Below are 19,152 nucleotides of genomic sequence, written 5' to 3'. Positions count from 1 at the left end.
AAAAGTTACTCGAAATAAAATGACAATTAAAGTTCTATACAATTGGATTATTTAAATACTTAGCATGAAGCTAATGCAACAAGTAATTTACAGCAATTGCTATGTATATGGGGGATACTATAACTAACTAGCAGCTTAAAATTTAAGCCCATATTGCATCAAAATAAAATGTATGCCCATATAAATATTTGCATCTAATAGCTAGCTACGGAAAAGCATAAATGATTACAAATTCAAGAAGAATAAAAGAAAATTTTATATTAATTAAATAACAAATTGAAAAACCATATGAAAAAATAAGAGAAGAATGTGTTTTTAGTTTCTGTATTTTTTGTCAAAGGCCAAGACTCTTGTACTTTCATGTTAATTAATTTGGTTATCAAATTTTAAAAATTATGTACATATAGTTTCTCCTAAAATATTATAATTTTTTTAAAAAAAGAATAACTTTATATTTTTTTTATAAAAATTAAAGACTAACTATATTTAATAAAAAATATAAAAACTAAAATCACATTTTTACCATCATACTTTTTGTGTACAAATAATATCATTGAAATTCTAATCTATGTCCTCAAATAGTTACTACTAGTGCAAGTCAGAAGGCAGAAAGATTCCAACAAAAGTATCAGCCAAGTACAGAAGTGAAAGATCCAAACCCATATGAGGTATACCCACTTGCCACTTTAGAGAAGGCAGCACAACTCTCTTTGTTGGGTCTCTCTCTCACACCTTTCGGGTTCGTTTTCAGTGTTTAAGTGGAATATCCGAATATTCTGTTTCTGTTTGATGTTTTCTGCGTGTTTTGGACTAGCTATTCGCTCGTGTAGTGCATGAAATTTTGTTTTTATTAATAAAACATGAATGAAAATATAATGTTTTTTTTATACATAAAAATTAAAGATATTGTGAGAGATATATAATAATCCACACACTTTATTTAACTAAGTTAGGCTCTTTAACAAAAATACAATGATTTAAATAAATAAAAAAATATTTGATATAATATATTTTTTATAATTTGATTCAAAATCACACCATCATAACATCATCAACAATATATTCAACATGGATATAATATATACACATCTCAAAAACATGATACTCAAATTATATTTTCATTAAATATTAACTTAATCTGAACCTATGAAGCACCAACACCGACACGGACACCGGACACGACACGGATACGGACACGTGGACACCTGTAATGTCCAAAATATAGAACGTAATACGGGTGTCGTGTCGGTGTCGGACACTAACACGGACGCGTGTCGGACACTGGACATGACAAGGGACTGGAGTGTTCGTGCTTCATAGATACTTGATTCCTTAAGCATCCACACCCCTCATTCTTCCTCACATGATACTATGTTTTTAATGTCAAGTGAAAGGTTTACCAAATTGTAATTAAATATCAAGAATTAATTTTAGAGCGCTCAAGTTTCTTCAATGATAACTTTTATAAAAATTATTCTTCATTCTCACTTTTCATCCTGTCATTATTCTTCATTCTTGCTCTTCATCTTCAAACTTTATTTCCTATAATATGTAGTGTGTGTCTGTATGTTTTTAAAAGCATTTTAAAACAAATAAGATAATCAATGAATTATGTGTGAATTATTAAGAATAAGAATATTGTGTTTCACATTGAGTAAACAATATTATGATTTAAGCTTTTATGAAAGCTTAAATCACTTCGCCCATAAATTACATGATAGCAAGTGATGAAAATAATGATAACTTTATTATATTTTAATATTCTTTAATCAAATGATAATATAAAATACTAAGTTGATATAAGTAACAATATTACATAATGAGATAAATAAGTAGCATCAATCAATAGCATAATTTTACCACCAAACCCTATACGTTATATATATATATATATATATATATATATATATATATATATATATATATATATATATATATATATATATATATATATATATATATAAGTAGTATTAAATGGCACCAAAAGAGTATAATACATATATATGGAGATTTAAAAGTACTTGATGACACCAAGGCATGATAAAAAATAAATAAAGATGAACTCAATTCTACGAAAGCCAAACCTCTTTGGTTTTGTGTCACTGAAATTTCATAAATGCCACTTTCTGAATTTCCTTCTCGAGAAATTACCTTACACATGAATTTTCTTTACCATTTGAAACTTTATCCAATGAGTAAATCATATATTTCTCATATAGTTAAACATACACGCATTCACATATATTTTTCATACGTGGTTCAATTACCAATATAATCCAATTTTTATAAAATTGTAAATAAAAATAATAATTCAAAACAACTAAATAAAATTTTAAAAACGGAACTTGTAGGAATAAGTAAACATTTGTCAAGGGAAAAATAAAACAAAATTTAAAAAAAATTAAAAAAAAATAAGAAAATGGTGTCACATACTTTTAGGGAGTAGTTAACCATTTATTTGCTTTTAAAAATCATGAATGGCTTGGATCCTTTCATATGACTTGGTCTTGATAAAATGGAAAATGAGATAACTCATTACCTCTATATTTTCCTTTGTTTTCGTCATTTCTTGAATCCTTCTAACACTCTAAATTTTTGTACTAGATTTTTGTTTATACAGTGCTCACTACCACAAAGGTAAAATGTCTCCCTCTTCTCTCTCTCTCTCTCTATTGCTACATTTGCTTCCATGTGTTTGTCTCTTTTCAAACTTATTATCGTGTTCCATTCTCTTCTCTCTCACTACCACAAAGGTAAATTGTGTTTTGCTACATTTGATTCTTCCATTTGATATTTCTTTCAAATTATAATTTTGAAGGAAAAGAGAAACAGTATTTTTACATAAAAAGTTATGTTGGTGAAAAGAGCTTAATTAGATTTAAGATTACTATATGAATACTGTTTCATATTATATTTCTGAAATGTGTTCTGTTAGATAGAACATAATAGTTTGTTCAATTCTTTTGTTAAGGCTTTTGGAATCATTATTCAATTTATGATCTATTTGAATACAAAAAGTTATTAACCTTAAAGTTCCTAATCTTTTGTGGTCAGATGTTAAATTCATATACTATTGCTTTCATTTTGGTGTTTTCATCGTTTATTGTGATATTAAATGCAAGTGCTGGTGATGTTGATCCACATTACAGGTACATAACTTTATTCTTTTTTTAATCATTATTTTCATTTGGAATACATTTTATCCAAAAGTAAATTGTGAGAATTTTTCGTTATTGTTTTGCTCTGGATTTAGGAGTTGTGTAAAACAATGTGAGGAAACGGGATGCTTTAAGGATAGATGCTTTCCAAATTGTAAATTCTCTTCAGATGAAGTCACAATTCATCATCCATGGGGCATGTTAGAGCCACTTTATGTACATTGGAAAAAAGGAGATTGCCAAAATGATTGTCAATACTATTGCATGTTTGATAGAGAGAAAGAAAGGGAGTTACTTAATAAAGGTCCAGAAAAATACCATAGTAAATGGCCATTTAAGCGTACCTATGGGATACAGGTTTGTTATTAAATAAATCATTTAATATATTTTCCATTTTGAATTGATTTCCAAATATATCAAAGATAAATGTTAGTAACATATTTTTTTATACACTTTTTTTAATTATTGGATAAAGGTCATTAAAATCTACAAAATTTTGCAAGTAACACTGCTTATATAATAAATCTCACTCGTGATTTTATAACTTTTAATAAATTTTAACTTATAAGAAAAAATATATGAAAAAGTGTAATAGAAAACGTATTACTAACATTAACACTCCTCAAGACATAAAATTTTTGTCTGGAGATCTAATATGTCTTCCATTTATTCAGGAACCTGCTTCTATGGCTTTCTCTGCCCTTAATCTTGCATTGCATTTTCATGGTTGGATGTCCTTTTTCACTCTTTTATACAATAAACTTCCTCTAAAGGCAAGTAAAAGGCCTTACTATGAATATGCTAGTTTGTGGCATGTATATGGACTTTTGTCATTGAACTCCTGGTTTTGGAGCACTATTTTTCATAGTCGGTAAGTCATTTATGCAGATAATTTCAGTATTTTAATTATACTAATTTCAAAATATGCAATGTCGTTCTATATTGGGTATTATAAGAATGTCCTATATACCTTGTTATTTGTCATTAAAAATGATGGAATTTTTACAAGGCCCAATAATATTTTTGTTAGTTGATAGTAAAACTTCCTTGTTCTTCTTTGGGAGTCTAAATCTTATGGTCACATTATCATATTATCTATATATATATCTCTAATTCAATCTTAGTTATATAAAATTTTAACAAATTTCATATTTATTGTGTTAATTTCTAGTACATGCATTATACTCTTAACATTGCTCTTTAAATCTTAAATGAAACTTTCAGCTTAGTCTACAAAACATTATCTTTGTGTTTGCACCAAAATTACAATATGTGTGTGTAAGAAGAGGTTTGCTAATATAACTTCACTTATTTTTTAGAATGATTAGTCAGTAACTTACATCTTTAATAATATTTTAACAAAAAGTTATAATTTATTAACATACTTTTTTAGATAGCAAATGAGAATCCATTATTAACAAATCCCATATAAATAGTTGATTTAGTTATAGCTAATGCTAATGGTATTCTAACTTATATGTTGATGCTTCTATTGTTCTTTAAAGACTACATTCCCTATATAATCCCACCAAACTAGTTAAAAGAAAAATGAATAACCTATCTTATTATCTATTTAATTTAGTAACATGTTTCTTAAAAAATTTCTTACAATGAATGCAGATATTGTGAGTTAATAGAGAGACTTGACAACTTTTCTACAGTAGCCCTCCTTGGGTATTCCTTCATTATGGCTATATTACGAAGCTTCAATGTAAAAGATGAAGCTACTAGAGTTATGATTCCTGCTCCATTGATATCTTTTGTGATCACTCATATAATGTACCTCAACTCCTTTAAACTAGACCATGGTGAGTCTTGTCAAGTAAACTTTATATTACTAGCTAATTACTTCTCAAGACAAAAATTGCATGAAAGTCTCATGTTTACTTTATTTTTCTTTCAGAAGAATCTTCTTAATTATATATTTCATCCACATTTGTGACTCATAGTTCCATTGCAAAAGTAATGACAAGATTCTTAGATATTTTGTGTCTACTCTTTTTTATGTGTTTACTGAGATATAGAAGTTAATGTGCTTTTTCTTATTATTTTACCAATTTTTTTAATCTTATCCATACCACTCATTTTTTTCCACTTTCAAATTATTTTCTTGGAATTCTTTTTCTAACTTTGCAGAATGGAATATGAAAGTTTGTGTACTAATGACTATAGCACAACTTGCAACATGGGCAATTTGGAGTGGTGTTAGTCACCATCCCTCACGGTGGAAGCTTCGGTTTGTTGTTTTTATTAGTGGCCTTGCAATGTCTCTAAAGACATATGATTTCCCTCCATACAAAGGACTTCTAGATGCACAAGCTCTTAGGAATGCCATTACTATTCCACTTACCTACCTTTGGTGGAGTTTCATTAGGGATGATGCTGCATTTCTAACATCTAATCGTTTAAAGAATCCTATGAAATCTAAGTAGCTTTTGTATATTTGGAAGTTCTTATTTCTTTTTATTTACATTCCCATTGCCTAGTTTTGTATTCATAGCTGGGAAAAACGATAAAATATACCTTATATAATATCTTCTTTAATAATGTAACACCATGATTTTTCCAGTCTTTGATGAGATAATTAAATTTTATGTGAATTTTCTGAATAAGTTTCAATAGACAATTCTATTGAAAATAAGACTGCATTATGTATTAATAGTGTAAGAAAACACAATGAAGGTAAGAAAAAGTCAAGAAAACTGAAAGATTTCATTATAATTAGGTCCTTGCAAAAAAAATTATTTTATTCCATAACTGTTTATTAAAATTATAATATTTTAATGTAGTTTCAAAAAGTGTGATTTTGAGAAAAATTTTATAGTTGGAAAAACTTGAAAAAAATCTAAATTTCCTTAGATGTCCTAAACTTATTATAGTTGGCTTAGAGGAACTTTCAATACCTTGGATTGTATTAAAAATAAAACTCACATGATAATTTTAGATGACATTAATAATCTGGACCATTCATTACATAAAAGGATGAGATATATATGTGCATTTTACCTTCTAAAGTGCAATATACTCTTTAGAGGAGCCTACTCCTTCAACTTAAGGTGTCAGATAGCAACAATGAGTTGTTACAAATAATGCAAAATATTATTTCAAGATTTTCCTCCGTATTCTTGTCTTTCTTCTCAACTTAACTAATGTATATAAAACCAAATTTTTATTGGTCAATTTTGTATATTATGTGCTTGGATAAAGGATTATTGTTGGGAAACATCCTTTAAACTCAAAATAAGCATTTAGTGAAAACGAAAAAATGAGAATAGAAAATAGAAGAATGACACGAAGAATTTTTAACATGAAAATCTTTTTAAGTGTAAAAGGTAAAAATCACGAGACCAAATCATTAAATATCTTCACTATTAAAAGTAGGGTTACAATGATTCTCTCAATATAAGAGAATATCTCTCAACCTCACTTAATAAGGATGATTTACAATTTCTCTCTACCTCACTAAGTGTAATGGAAATTAGAACTCTCTTTCTCACTATCACTCTTGCTTTGGTGGGATGTTCTAACTCTTCACAAGCCTCCCTATTTATAGGAGAGGGGTGCGGCTCCATTCAAGAGTGAGTGGTGAATGTCAATAAATGAGTTACATTCACAAAGTTCTTTATAGCTCTAATCTTTACTTTTTTAAGTGGAGTGTATAAGTCTTTAGGTCAAAGAAACCAATTTCAAGCCTTTGGAAAATATTCTACAATTTCTTATGCATGTCTATGAATGTACTTCTCAATTTCCTATGTCTTTGAATTTGCATATTTACTTGAATGTGAACTAACTTTAACTATGGAGGAATTTTCAACAATTATGTATACTTTTTTTTTTCTTATTGTTTCCTTTAAACATGTTTTTTCCCCTCAAATGTGTCTAGAATGTTACAACTATATTACAAATTTTCTAAATAGTAACTGATGTACAATAAAAAGGTTATTATAAAAGTATAGGAAATATTTTTCTTTCCTCTTACTTATTTTTTGTACTATGTTTTTGTTATAACTAACCTTAAATTTTACAAAATGATCAAAACAAAAGAAGAGAAACCTAATATACTCATGTTATAAATTAAAATATATACAACTTATATAAAGAGTGAATCTTTTATTCTCTCCACACTTTTAATTAAGCATTTTCAATAATCTATGTTCTCTTTTTTGGATGTTTATTTCATATACGACCTATGCAACAATCCAAAAAAAATTATTTCAACTATCTTAAACTATCATTCTTTTACATTTATTTATATACTCAATATTCTTATTGTCCACCTTGTCTTTCAAACTATTTTTTTTGTCTCTATCACTAAATTAACTCCAATAATTTCTTATAAAAGAAATTATAAATTGTTAAAAATAAACATATATCACAATTTAAATTATTTATTATAAATCTATAATATACTTTAAAGACAAAAATTATCAGAAGGGAATTGAATTATGATTTATAACAAAATTGCAATCCTTTTTGTAAGACACTCTTTCGTCTAATATAAGTTTTCAAAAAGAAGGTTTAAAAAAAACAACATATGTTTGTTTCAAAACAAAGATTTATTAAAAAAAAACATTTTTGAAAGCAAGATTCACAATTAGGGTCAAACAAAAATAGATAGTGTAAAGAGCATAAAAGCACTGATATTTTATATTGGGTGGTCTCTTTAACTGAGATTACATTTAGTTTTTTATAACCCATCAAGTTTCTACTATCTATACAAGTATTGTTTTTATAAGCTACCTTTAGCTTTTCCCAAGTAATGTTTACACTAGCCTCTCCAACCTAATAACCAAAGTATTATTTCCTACCAACCCACTTCCAGCTTTACACAAATTAATATATTTGTTTAAGGTAGGAGGCATGTAAACTAAGCCATTATCTTATAATGAATGTACAAGTTTAGCTCACAATCTTTTTTTCTCAGGATACATAAGATGTTTTGAGAGCTTTTTACAAACTTAAAAAATTAATTACAAGAGTTTCAATGCTTAAAAGAGAATTGTTTGTTAAGAATTCATAACTTTAACATTTTAAAACTTTTGGTATTTATAGACTTGTTGGAAAAGTTATTATTGACTCTAAAATGAGCTTCTTCTTTTATTTGATTATTACAATATTTAATGCCTGTTACCAATTTGTCAGATAAGATTGATAAATCACTTTGTTTATTTTCCTTAAAAAGGCACTCCAAATCCAATGCTAGAGATCAAATCAACTTTTGTACTATGAAGTACTCTAACTCTATCTTTGGGATGGAATAAATAGCTTTATTTGCTGACTTCTGTCTTGCACTTTACTCTTCGACAAGTCCTATGAAAAAAATTCATACGTTTCCTTCCAAGAGGATCATAAAACACAATGCTTTAACTTAATCATAAATATTGAAGACTTTAGAATATGTTTGTCATTGTTTGATCCGTTAAACACAGAGTCAACAGGTTCAGACTACATATATTTCATACATAACTTTTAAACTTAATTATTTACATAAAATCAAAACAGGAACAAGTTTATATATTCAATGATATCTATTTATTATGAATTTTAATTATATCAAACAAACATTTATGTCATGTAGTGTATAGGCTAAATTAGGATAAAATTTTTACTAAAATTTAATTTAGTCATTTATCTATTAAAATATTCATTTTGATACATAACTAATGGGTTGTTGCAGTGGAGCTTTTCAGACCCAAACGAACCGTCGAACACCAAAAAATAATTCAAATGCATAATATAATAAAATAAATAAAAACAACAATAATAAATACAATAAACTAATAATAATAGTAATAGAAATATAATAAATTTTTTTAAAGAATAACATATAATAACATAAAATAAATAATAATATTAATATGATTTTTTTTTCAAATTTTATTATATAAAGACAAAATCATGTGAATCAATTAATAATCCACCAATTCAACCATTGATCTAGTACCATAATTGGATAAGTGATTGATTTAATTTTTAAAACTATACTCTAAAACCCACTTTCTATCATATCCTAACCCCAAATAAGGGTCCGTTTGGAAAAATAAATTGATTAAGACCTTATTCTATAATTTTTTATTATGTAAGAGCTTATGTTATAAGTGCTTCAAATTCATTAAGGTGTTTGTGTTTGTATATACATGTTAAAAAGTACTTATACAATTTTATGGCATTTGGATGTACATTGTCACATAAGCACTTATAATACCTTGTTTGATTTTATAAATTAAAAAAAAAGAATAAGAATCAAAATATGTTTAAAATTAGAATAAATTTTTAAAAAGTAATTAACAAAATTAAAAATAACATTATATGCTGCAAAAATATTAAAAATAAAAAATCACTAATTACCATTTATCTATTTTTTGTTCGTAATAACAAAAAAATTGAGAATCATAAATCTAAAAAAATATCATAAAATCAAATCCATATATATATATTTAAAACTATGATTTAAAAATAAAACATTCACCTATTAATAACATAAAAAGTGACGAGGGTTTTTAATAGCCAGGGGAATGAAATTTTTCGGTGGCAAGAACAAAAATAAAAGCTGAAGAATGAAAATCGGTTCCCAATGTAGATGCAGACAAAAAAAAATAGTAACCAATAAATTACATGAGTCATATTATTGGAATTTATCTAATTTTTTTTTACTTAAAAATTAATAATTTTCTATTTATTTCAAACATTTATATAAAAAACATTTATTTATTTTGTTAAGATAAGTCCCGATAAACATTTCATAAGCTTTTCCAAAGGGGAATAATCCTTCATAACAATTTGAGAGAAAGAATAGCATCGGGCTTGAGAGATCCAGGCCCAAGGCCCATACTCTAGGATTGGGTTTACATTGCGTGGTGGATACAACCCTAAAAAATCACTACCTTTCTCTCACCGTCTCTCACACACACCACTTTATATACGCACACGAGAGTCGGAAGCACTACTCTCTTCGCCGCTTGCTCTCTCTCTCTCGCTCTTTCAGGTTTGGTTCCTCACTGCATCTAATTTTCTCATTCGCTTTTCCTTCGCTTCTTTGTTTCCGAACAGATCGGCACCGTTTGTTTTTCTCGCTTCCGTTTATTTGCTTCAGATCTGTGCATTACTCGAATATTCCGATTCCGTTTCGGTGTTTTTCTTCGTGTTTTGGATTCTGCTCCTTTCTTTTTTAATACTTATAGGTAATTCGGTGTAGTTTTGTTCATTTGCTTGTTGTCTGGGTGTGGTTTTACTTTTGCTTACTTTTTTTCAGAATAATAATCGATTGTTCTGCATTTCTTATTTGTTTAGTGAGGTATGATATGAATTGATTGAACATGATATTAGGTAATCAAAATCTGAACACTGATTTTTTTTAATTCGTCTTTGTTCGGTTGGTTTGCTGTCTGTATGTGATAGATGGATCTTGGTTCACACACACTGACGCATATGCATGTTGAGATGTTTTAGACTTAGACGGGTGTTATTGTTTTGTGTTAATCTGCTGGATGTAATTGGCGTATTTTGAAACTGATAATTTAAGGTTTTAAACAAATTGCATTCTGAGTTGAGCCGTTTGCTACTGTTTTTAGAAGTTTGAAGATTTTTTGAAACAATCGAAACTTTTTATCCTGAATTAATTTGGGTACTTAAAATTGAGGGATTTTCTTTGGTGCAAAAAGGAAGGAATTATAACTGTTCCAAGAGAAAATTGTAGGTGTATATTAAAACGAATGGTTTATATGTTATGGCTATGTTGAATTTGTGATATTTTTTACCTTTTTTATTTTTAATTTGTTTTTGACCGAGTTATGACAACAAATCCTTTATATCCCCTTTTCTCCTTCAATAACTCCTTTTCTTTTTCTATATTTTTGTTGCCTGCATGATACCTTGCTATTTAGCTAACGTTGGTGTTTTAATGTTTCAGCTTTGACTTTGGTGGAAACTAAAGACTAGTCAAAATGGTAAGTCGATGGAGAGTGATACATGATTTTTATTTATTTCCTTTGGTTGAATGTTCATGCTCTGAATTGAGATTTCTCTATTTTTGCAGGTGAAGTTCACAGCTGAAGAGCTGCGTCGCATTATGGACTATAAGCATAATATCCGTAATATGTCTGTCATTGCTCATGTTGATCACGGTATGGATTAACAGATAGTGGTTACTTTCTCTTTGATGTACCTGATATTACAATTTTGTTCCTTTACCCATGGCTGTTTTGAATGAAGATAAGTAGCTTTGGCGTTTGTTTGAAAATAAATTTTTAAGTTAGGCCTTTTAAGAAGTTCCTTTTGTATCAAAAACTACTGTATATGTATATATTACTCAAGAATGGTTTTTGATCAAAATTTTTAGCTGTTTATCAGAATGCAATGTTTTTTCAAAATATATAATCCCTACACTTTGCTTGCATACTGACAATTTATTGCTTTGCTTTTGAATTGCAGGAAAATCAACCCTGACTGATTCTCTTGTGGCTGCTGCTGGTATTATTGCTCAAGAAGTTGCAGGTGATGTCCGTATGACTGATACCCGTGCAGATGAAGCTGAGCGTGGTATTACAATCAAGTCTACGGGTATCTCACTCTACTATGAAATGACTGATGAAGCTCTCAAGAGTTTTAAGGGAGAGCGCAATGGGAATGAGTATCTTATTAATCTCATTGACTCCCCTGGGCACGTTGACTTCTCTTCTGAGGTTACTGCTGCACTTCGTATTACCGATGGAGCTCTTGTTGTGGTTGATTGTGTGGAAGGAGTTTGTGTCCAAACCGAAACTGTTCTACGACAAGCCCTTGGAGAAAGGATTAGGCCTGTTCTGACTGTCAATAAGATGGACAGGTGCTTCCTTGAACTCCAGGTTGACGGAGAGGAGGCTTACCAGACATTCCAGAGAGTTATTGAGAATGCTAATGTGATCATGGCTACATATGAAGATCCACTTCTCGGTGATGTTCAGGTCTATCCAGAGAAAGGAACAGTTGCTTTTTCTGCTGGTTTGCACGGCTGGGCTTTTACCCTGACTAACTTTGCCAAGATGTATGCATCTAAGTTTGGAGTTGATGAAGGAAAAATGATGGAAAGGCTCTGGGGTGAAAACTTCTTTGATCCAGCCACAAAGAAATGGTCCAGCAAGAATACTGGTTCTGCTACCTGCAAGCGTGGGTTTGTTCAGTTCTGTTACGAGCCCATCAAGCAGATTATTAACACTTGTATGAATGATCAGAAGGATAAGCTGTGGCCTATGCTGCAAAAGCTTGGGGTCACCATGAAATCTGAGGAGAAGGACCTAATGGGCAAAGCATTGATGAAGCGTGTCATGCAAACCTGGCTTCCAGCAAGTAGTGCATTACTGGAAATGATGATATTTCATCTACCCTCTCCATCAACAGCCCAGAAGTATCGTGTGGAGAATTTGTATGAGGGTCCCCTTGATGATCAATATGCTTCGGCTATCAGAAACTGTGATCCTGAGGGTCCTCTGATGCTCTATGTCTCAAAGATGATTCCAGCATCTGACAAGGGCAGATTTTTTGCTTTTGGTCGTGTATTCTCTGGCAGAGTTTCAACTGGTTTGAAGGTGAGGATTATGGGACCAAATTATGTCCCTGGGGAGAAGAAGGATTTGTATGTTAAAAGTGTTCAAAGAACTGTCATTTGGATGGGAAAAAGACAGGAAACTGTGGAAGATGTCCCCTGTGGTAACACTGTTGCTATGGTTGGTTTGGATCAGTTCATAACAAAGAATGCTACTTTGACTAATGAAAAGGAAGTTGATGCCCATCCCATTCGAGCTATGAAGTTTTCTGTCTCACCTGTTGTTCGTGTTGCTGTTCAATGTAAGGTTGCATCAGATCTTCCCAAGCTTGTTGAAGGTCTTAAGCGGTTGGCCAAGTCAGATCCTATGGTTGTTTGTACCATTGAGGAGTCTGGTGAACACATTGTTGCTGGTGCAGGAGAGCTTCATCTTGAGATCTGTTTGAAGGACTTGCAGGATGATTTCATGGGTGGAGCTGAGATCATTAAATCTGACCCTGTTGTGTCATTCAGGGAGACTGTCCTGGAGAGATCATGCCGCACTGTGATGAGCAAATCACCCAACAAGCACAATCGTCTGTACATGGAAGCAAGACCATTGGAGGAAGGTCTTGCCGAGGCCATTGACGATGGCAAGATTGGACCAAGGGATGACCCCAAGATTCGCTCCAAGATCTTGTCAGAAGAGTTTGGTTGGGACAAGGATCTCGCCAAGAAAATCTGGTGCTTTGGCCCTGAGACCCTTGGACCCAACATGGTGGTTGATATGTGTAAGGGAGTCCAGTATTTGAATGAAATCAAGGATTCTGTGGTTGCTGGATTCCAGTGGGCATCAAAAGAAGGTGCTTTGGCCGAAGAAAACATGAGAGCCATTTGCTTTGAAGTATGTGATGTTGTTCTGCACGCTGATGCTATCCACAGAGGAGGTGGTCAAATCATCCCTACTGCCAGGAGAGTCTTCTATGCTTCCCAGATTACTGCCAAACCCAGGCTTCTTGAGCCTGTCTACCTGGTTGAAATCCAGGCTCCTGAGCAAGCTCTTGGTGGAATCTACAGTGTTCTTAACCAGAAACGTGGACATGTGTTCGAGGAAATGCAGAGGCCTGGTACCCCACTTTACAACATCAAAGCATACCTCCCTGTCATTGAGTCCTTTGGTTTCTCGAGCACATTGAGGGCTGCAACATCAGGCCAGGCTTTCCCACAATGTGTCTTTGATCACTGGGACATGATGTCTTCTGACCCATTGGAGACTGGATCACAAGCTGCACAGCTTGTCACCGACATCCGCAAGAGGAAGGGCTTGAAGGAACAGATGACTCCTCTCTCCGAGTTTGAAGACAAGCTTTAAATTGTTTGAACTATTTAACTTACTTTTGAACTTAGCCGAATTTATTTCTCATATGAACAATGTTACTTTAGATTTAAGTTTTGTCGAGTTTTGTTTGTGGTTTTGTCCGTGAATGTTGTACTTCTGTTATTTGGTCCTTGCATCGGTGTATTTTTTATCCATAGGATTTTGCATCGGTGTTGGTTCGAACTATTTGGGAATTTTGCTTGAAAGATAAGATAGTAGTATTTTCAATAATTGTGTCGTGCTTTTGATTTTGTGGTGCATGATCAAATGGGAACTGGGTATACTAGGACAAATCAAATGATGATAACCTTGTCATATGAGATGAGATTTGTGGAGAATGGAGATTGAGATAAAATCCTGCACAAAGAAAGAGATTGGAGATGGTAATGATATTGCTCATTAAATACCCAAAATGAAACTTATAATAGGTAGGTAGGATAAACATTCCCTTTATAGACATAGATATGAGCCCTTCACTTAATAGGGCTTGCTCCTTCTCACTCGGGAATGAAGCCTTACCTTTCGAGAATAAAATAAAATAGCTGATGAATAAACATATAAGAAAAAGAACGTATGTATAAAAGCTAATTTATAGCGCTCTCATACTTCTAAAACTGATTTTTAACTTGCAAATGTTTTTTCTTCTCCTGTAAGTATTTCAGGGAAGTTTGTTCAACCAAACTTTTAATCTATCACATGCAGTCTCCTCATTCCGAGTTCATCCCATTCCCATTAATCAATTAAAAAGCAGCATAATGTCTGGCAAGAGGAAACATAGCACAATCAACCCATTTCTAGCAAGAAAAACAAGACGACAAATTAGATTCACACCAAATACTCAATCACAACTAAAACTTAAAAAGTTACCAAATAGCGCTCAGCTAATTTCCTTCTCGTCCTTTAAAAATTAAAACGTACATATGTGCCTTGAGTGCTCTCCACTTGGGTCTTTATCTTTTCCCATTTTTTTGTTGTTGAAAGGTAATAGTCAGTTTTGATGTGATCAGGTTTGTTGCACTCAACATCTGAATTGCCTGGAATTTTTTTCTTGCTGGAAGTCTCTTCTAGAGAAGTTTCTTCTTGGTCATTTTCTTCTTCCGAGTAGTCTTTGTACTCTTTTGGTTAAGAATGTCAGTTCCTCTTCATCTTTCTTAAAAAGTTCATCATTGTTCTCAGCATCAGAAACTACTATTGACTTCAGTGTTTTGGATTGATGCTTTGTTTTGTTTTTTTAAGAGGCGTTGAGAGCTATCATTTTTCCTTCAGGTAATTTTATCTCATCTACAAGCTTTTGTTCATGAACTTCTAGAGAACCAATAAGTTCATCCATACCCAGAGTCTTCAAATTCTTGGCTTCTGTTATGGGAGTGACTTTTGGTCTCCAAATTTTGGGCAAACTCCTTAGAATCTTCTTGATTCTCTGTTGTGTTGTGTATTTATCTCCTATAGCATTTAGTTCATTCACTATAGTAGAACCTTGTGAACATTTCTTCAATAGATTTATATTCTTGTATTTTAAGCATTTCAAACTTATGAGTATGAATGGAAACAGGTCGACTTAGCTAGACTTGATCTTGGCCTGAATTATAAAATAAAGCTTGGCTTGGCCTATTTACTTGTCATAGGGTTTTTTTAGGCTTGGCTTGACCTATTTAAAAGTCTGATTTGACCTACGTGCCTATTAGAAAATCTATTTTACAATAAATATTATATATGAAGGGAATCTAATGACTATACAGGAAAACTTTGAGAATTCATATAGTACTTTTTTAAATTTAATATAAAGAAAGAAACATATTTTCCTTTTAATTTGTGTGACAAAAAATAAGTTAAAATTAATTAGAGCACTCTAATATGAGATTAAAATTCACTAATCACAACAACCCAAATAAGAATTATAATCGGAGCACTTTAAGTATTTAAAATATTGTAAAAAAAATAAGTTAACTAAGTAAAATATCATAAGTTTCATTCGATAATCTAGCCTTAATGTCAAATAGTAAAATAAATAAGAAATAAGAACCATGACAAGTTAAATACAAAGAAGGAAATTTTTAATTTCCAAGCCATCTCCCAAACATGAAACAACGAGCCAACATATCATCAAATCTTCAATGTGATTTCTTGAAGTTGTTCATTCACCTTCATTTTAAGGGGAAAAATGTTATTAGAATATAAATTAATTTTACAAAACACTTTAAATTAGTTTAGGAAAGTTAAAGAAACATTTTTTAAAGAGAAAATGTCTCAACATCTTATATTTTCAAATAAGTCGTAATCATTTTATAAGATTTTCAAGGTTATTTCTTCAAGCGGTTGATCATCGACCTTCATAATGAGGAAAAAATTTATTAGAAAAATAAATATATTACAAAAGAGTCAATTAAAAATAAAATTTGTGTACCTTTGTTTTTCTCTTCAAATTGTAATTATGGCGAATTCAATCCCCACTGCATATGAGAGCTTCAATAGATTCTTCATTCAATCTAGAACGATACTCATCAATTTCTCTACCTCCAGCGTTAAATGTAGATTCTGATACAACGGTTGACATTAGAGCAACTAGTATATCTCTTGCCATCTTTGATAAAATCTTTATATTTGAAACTATTATTCCTCCACCACTCCAAGGCACTAAAAGTGGAGTTTTCATTATTAGAGATATAAGTATTTTTCTCCTCAAGATAAGCATCTAGTTCTGATTTCATTGGTGGGACTGCTTCCTTTTCATGCACAAGACTCATTAATTGATCAAACCTAGTCATAGAAAATGTATCAGGCACATGGATAGTTGAGGAGTTTATGCCACCAACATTCCTTTCATTTGAGGATGACTCTTCATTTCTTAAAGCCACATACTCATCATATAATTGTTGAAGAATACTTCGTACCTTCTCCACATTCTCCTTAGCAATTTCTTCAAGCTTGTACAACAAAGGGAAGAAAATGCCAATCACACGAAACTTGCACCTAGGATCTAAAACACTAGCAATGGACACCAATAAATTACATTGCTCCCAATATCTGTCAAATTATAGTTTCATTGGGGCTACCATATCTCTCATAAAAAAATCTTCATCCTCTGATGAATTGTCAATTACTTGCTTGACCCTCCAAACTTCTGCAAGATACAAATTAGTAGTAAGATATTCACTGCCTAATATTATATGTGTAGTTAAGTTAAATACTTCTAAAAGTTTACAAACTTTCAGCACTTTTTCCCAATCTTCATTTTAAGGTGCATAAGTATAAAGAGGATCTCGTTCTCCATAAGCTCAAAAGGCAATTTTGAATTTCAATGCAGTTGAGAGCATTTGAAATATAGAATTCCACCTAGTTGGACAATCAAGGATGAGCTTTCTTTCTTTTAGACGCTTTTGTTCAACATCACTGAAGGCCTTCAATCTCGCATCATTATGGTTAATATACTTCACACTTTCAGGAACATTTTGAATTATGTCTTGTATCTTACCAAGCCTATCTTGTACCAGCAAGTTCAATATGTGTGCACAACATTTAACATGAAATAAATCTCCATTCAAAACTAATTTTGTGCCAAGTGATAAGTTCTCTTTCAAATTCTTAAAACATGAGTTATTGTAAGAAGTATTGTCAACCGACACAGAAAACACCTTTTCTTCAATCCCCCACGCCTCCAAGCACTTAAATATGGTCTCTACTACATCAATTCCTCACCTCAGAGCAGACACCTTTACAAAACTTTAAACCCTCTTTTTAAAGTTTCCACTCCACATCAATGAAATGACCGGTGACAATCATATACTCAACCACTTGGTGACTTGATTTCCATATGTCAGTTGTTAAGCTAATTTTGTTGACAGTTTTCAACGAAGCCTTCAATCGATTATTTTCTACATTATATAATGCTAAATAATAGCTTCTCATTGTTTTACGACTTACTTTTTAAAAGTCGGGATTTGCATATTGAAAAGCCCACATCCAACCTTCATCCTCAACAATGCTAAAAGGGAATTCATAAACCATAACTGTAATAGCAATTATTTTTCTCATCCTTTCTTTAGATTATTTAACCCCAGGAATTAGGAATGTGTTACGTTGCTACAACTTATTACGCATTAATATTCGTGAAGTGGGTTTCTTATCACAATGAATAAAAGAGAACCCCATCATAAGAATATTATAGAGGGAGTTCAAAACAGTGTCCTCCCCCGCTGCCTTCGATTTCGAGATCGGATTTTGATAAGAGAGAGGTTTAGTTATTTTGTGATTGAATGCATGCATCCACATGCATGAAATTGGTTATGATGGAGCTATTTGTATTAAACCTCATGAAACAACTTAGAAAATGATTCACAAGATCTTGCTGGTCTAAAATCCAGTTTTTTTATATTGATCGATTCCAGAATGACCAAACGCGATTTCAAACAAAAATTATTCTTAAATATACTTTCACAACACTGATATTCGAAATCCAAACATCCCTCATCTCTAACATAGGAGTAGGACACTCATTTTTCAATCTCTTTGACACACACACTTTAGGGTTCGTTTGTTTCACGTGGTGTGATTTGTATTTGCGTTTGACACGTTTTCCATCGTACTACTACCACCCTTAAATTTTGTTTCACAGATTTAATTTATTGGGTTCGTGTCTCTGTTAAAAAAATATACAAGTGGGCCCAAGGTTAGTTGTGATCAATAATGAACTGTTCATTCGTGTTAGTAAAATAATAAAACTTCAAATAAAATTAATTCACTTTGACAAAAAACGATTTTTTTCATCTGTCGTGGAAAAAAAATTACAGCAAAAAAGTGTCAATTTTTTTACAAATATTAAACTGTCAGAAACTTTTTATTGTGACAGAAATTTCTAGTAGTTTAGGAACTACTACAAAATTTTTTACAATTACTTTTTATACAAATTACTTATATCTTTCATTTGAGACCATCCTTTTTGAACTAGTGAGACAGTTATGAAGAATAAAATTCTTTTTCAAAATCACTAATTAAAGTGAAATAATTTTGTATTAGTTAATTTACATATTCAGTAATATTTTTTATGATTTTAAAGTATAAAACACATAAAAACTAAATTAAAAATAATTTTTAAAACAAGTAATTAAGAAAATATGAAT

General features: G+C 31.1%; 2 protein-coding genes across 2 annotated transcripts; both read left to right on the top strand.

The window, feature by feature from the left end:
• The first annotated feature begins 3,054 nt into the window (after positions 1-3,054).
• On the top strand, positions 3,055-5,590 carry LOC114387041 (post-GPI attachment to proteins factor 3-like). The gene is made up of 5 exons (XM_028347140.1): positions 3,055-3,149; positions 3,254-3,515; positions 3,833-4,029; positions 4,779-4,966; positions 5,295-5,590. Exons 1-5 carry the CDS (start codon positions 3,055-3,057, stop codon positions 5,588-5,590), a joined length of 1,038 nt encoding a protein of 345 aa, XP_028202941.1.
• Positions 5,591-10,024: 4,434 nt separating this feature from the next.
• Positions 10,025-14,263, top strand: LOC114387721 (elongation factor 2). Its single transcript, XM_028347927.1, has 4 exons — positions 10,025-10,143; positions 11,068-11,104; positions 11,194-11,281; positions 11,589-14,263. Exons 2-4 carry the CDS (start codon positions 11,102-11,104, stop codon positions 14,027-14,029), a joined length of 2,532 nt encoding a protein of 843 aa, XP_028203728.1. The 5' UTR covers positions 10,025-10,143; positions 11,068-11,101; the 3' UTR covers positions 14,030-14,263.
• The last annotated feature ends 4,889 nt before the right edge of the window (positions 14,264-19,152 follow it).

This window comes from Glycine soja, chromosome 15, assembly GCF_004193775.1.
Source record: "Glycine soja cultivar W05 chromosome 15, ASM419377v2, whole genome shotgun sequence".
NCBI lineage: Eukaryota > Viridiplantae > Streptophyta > Magnoliopsida > Fabales > Fabaceae > Glycine > Glycine soja.
The sequence above is the reverse complement of the archived record's forward strand: the minus strand, read 5'-3'. Positions and strand labels throughout refer to the sequence as shown.

Excerpts from the sequence above, each read along its gene's own strand:
- LOC114387041 (XM_028347140.1), top strand. The coding sequence starts at position 3,055 with ATGTTAAATTCATATACTATTGCTTTCATTTTGGTGTTTTCATCGTTT. Across the intron at positions 4,030-4,778 it reads AGCACTATTTTTCATAGTCG|ATATTGTGAGTTAATAGAGA; the intron begins GTAAGTCATTTA and ends CAATGAATGCAG. Across the intron at positions 4,967-5,294 it reads CTCCTTTAAACTAGACCATG|AATGGAATATGAAAGTTTGT; the intron begins GTGAGTCTTGTC and ends CTAACTTTGCAG.
- LOC114387721 (XM_028347927.1), top strand. Across the intron at positions 11,282-11,588 it reads CATTGCTCATGTTGATCACG|GAAAATCAACCCTGACTGAT; the intron begins GTATGGATTAAC and ends TTTGAATTGCAG.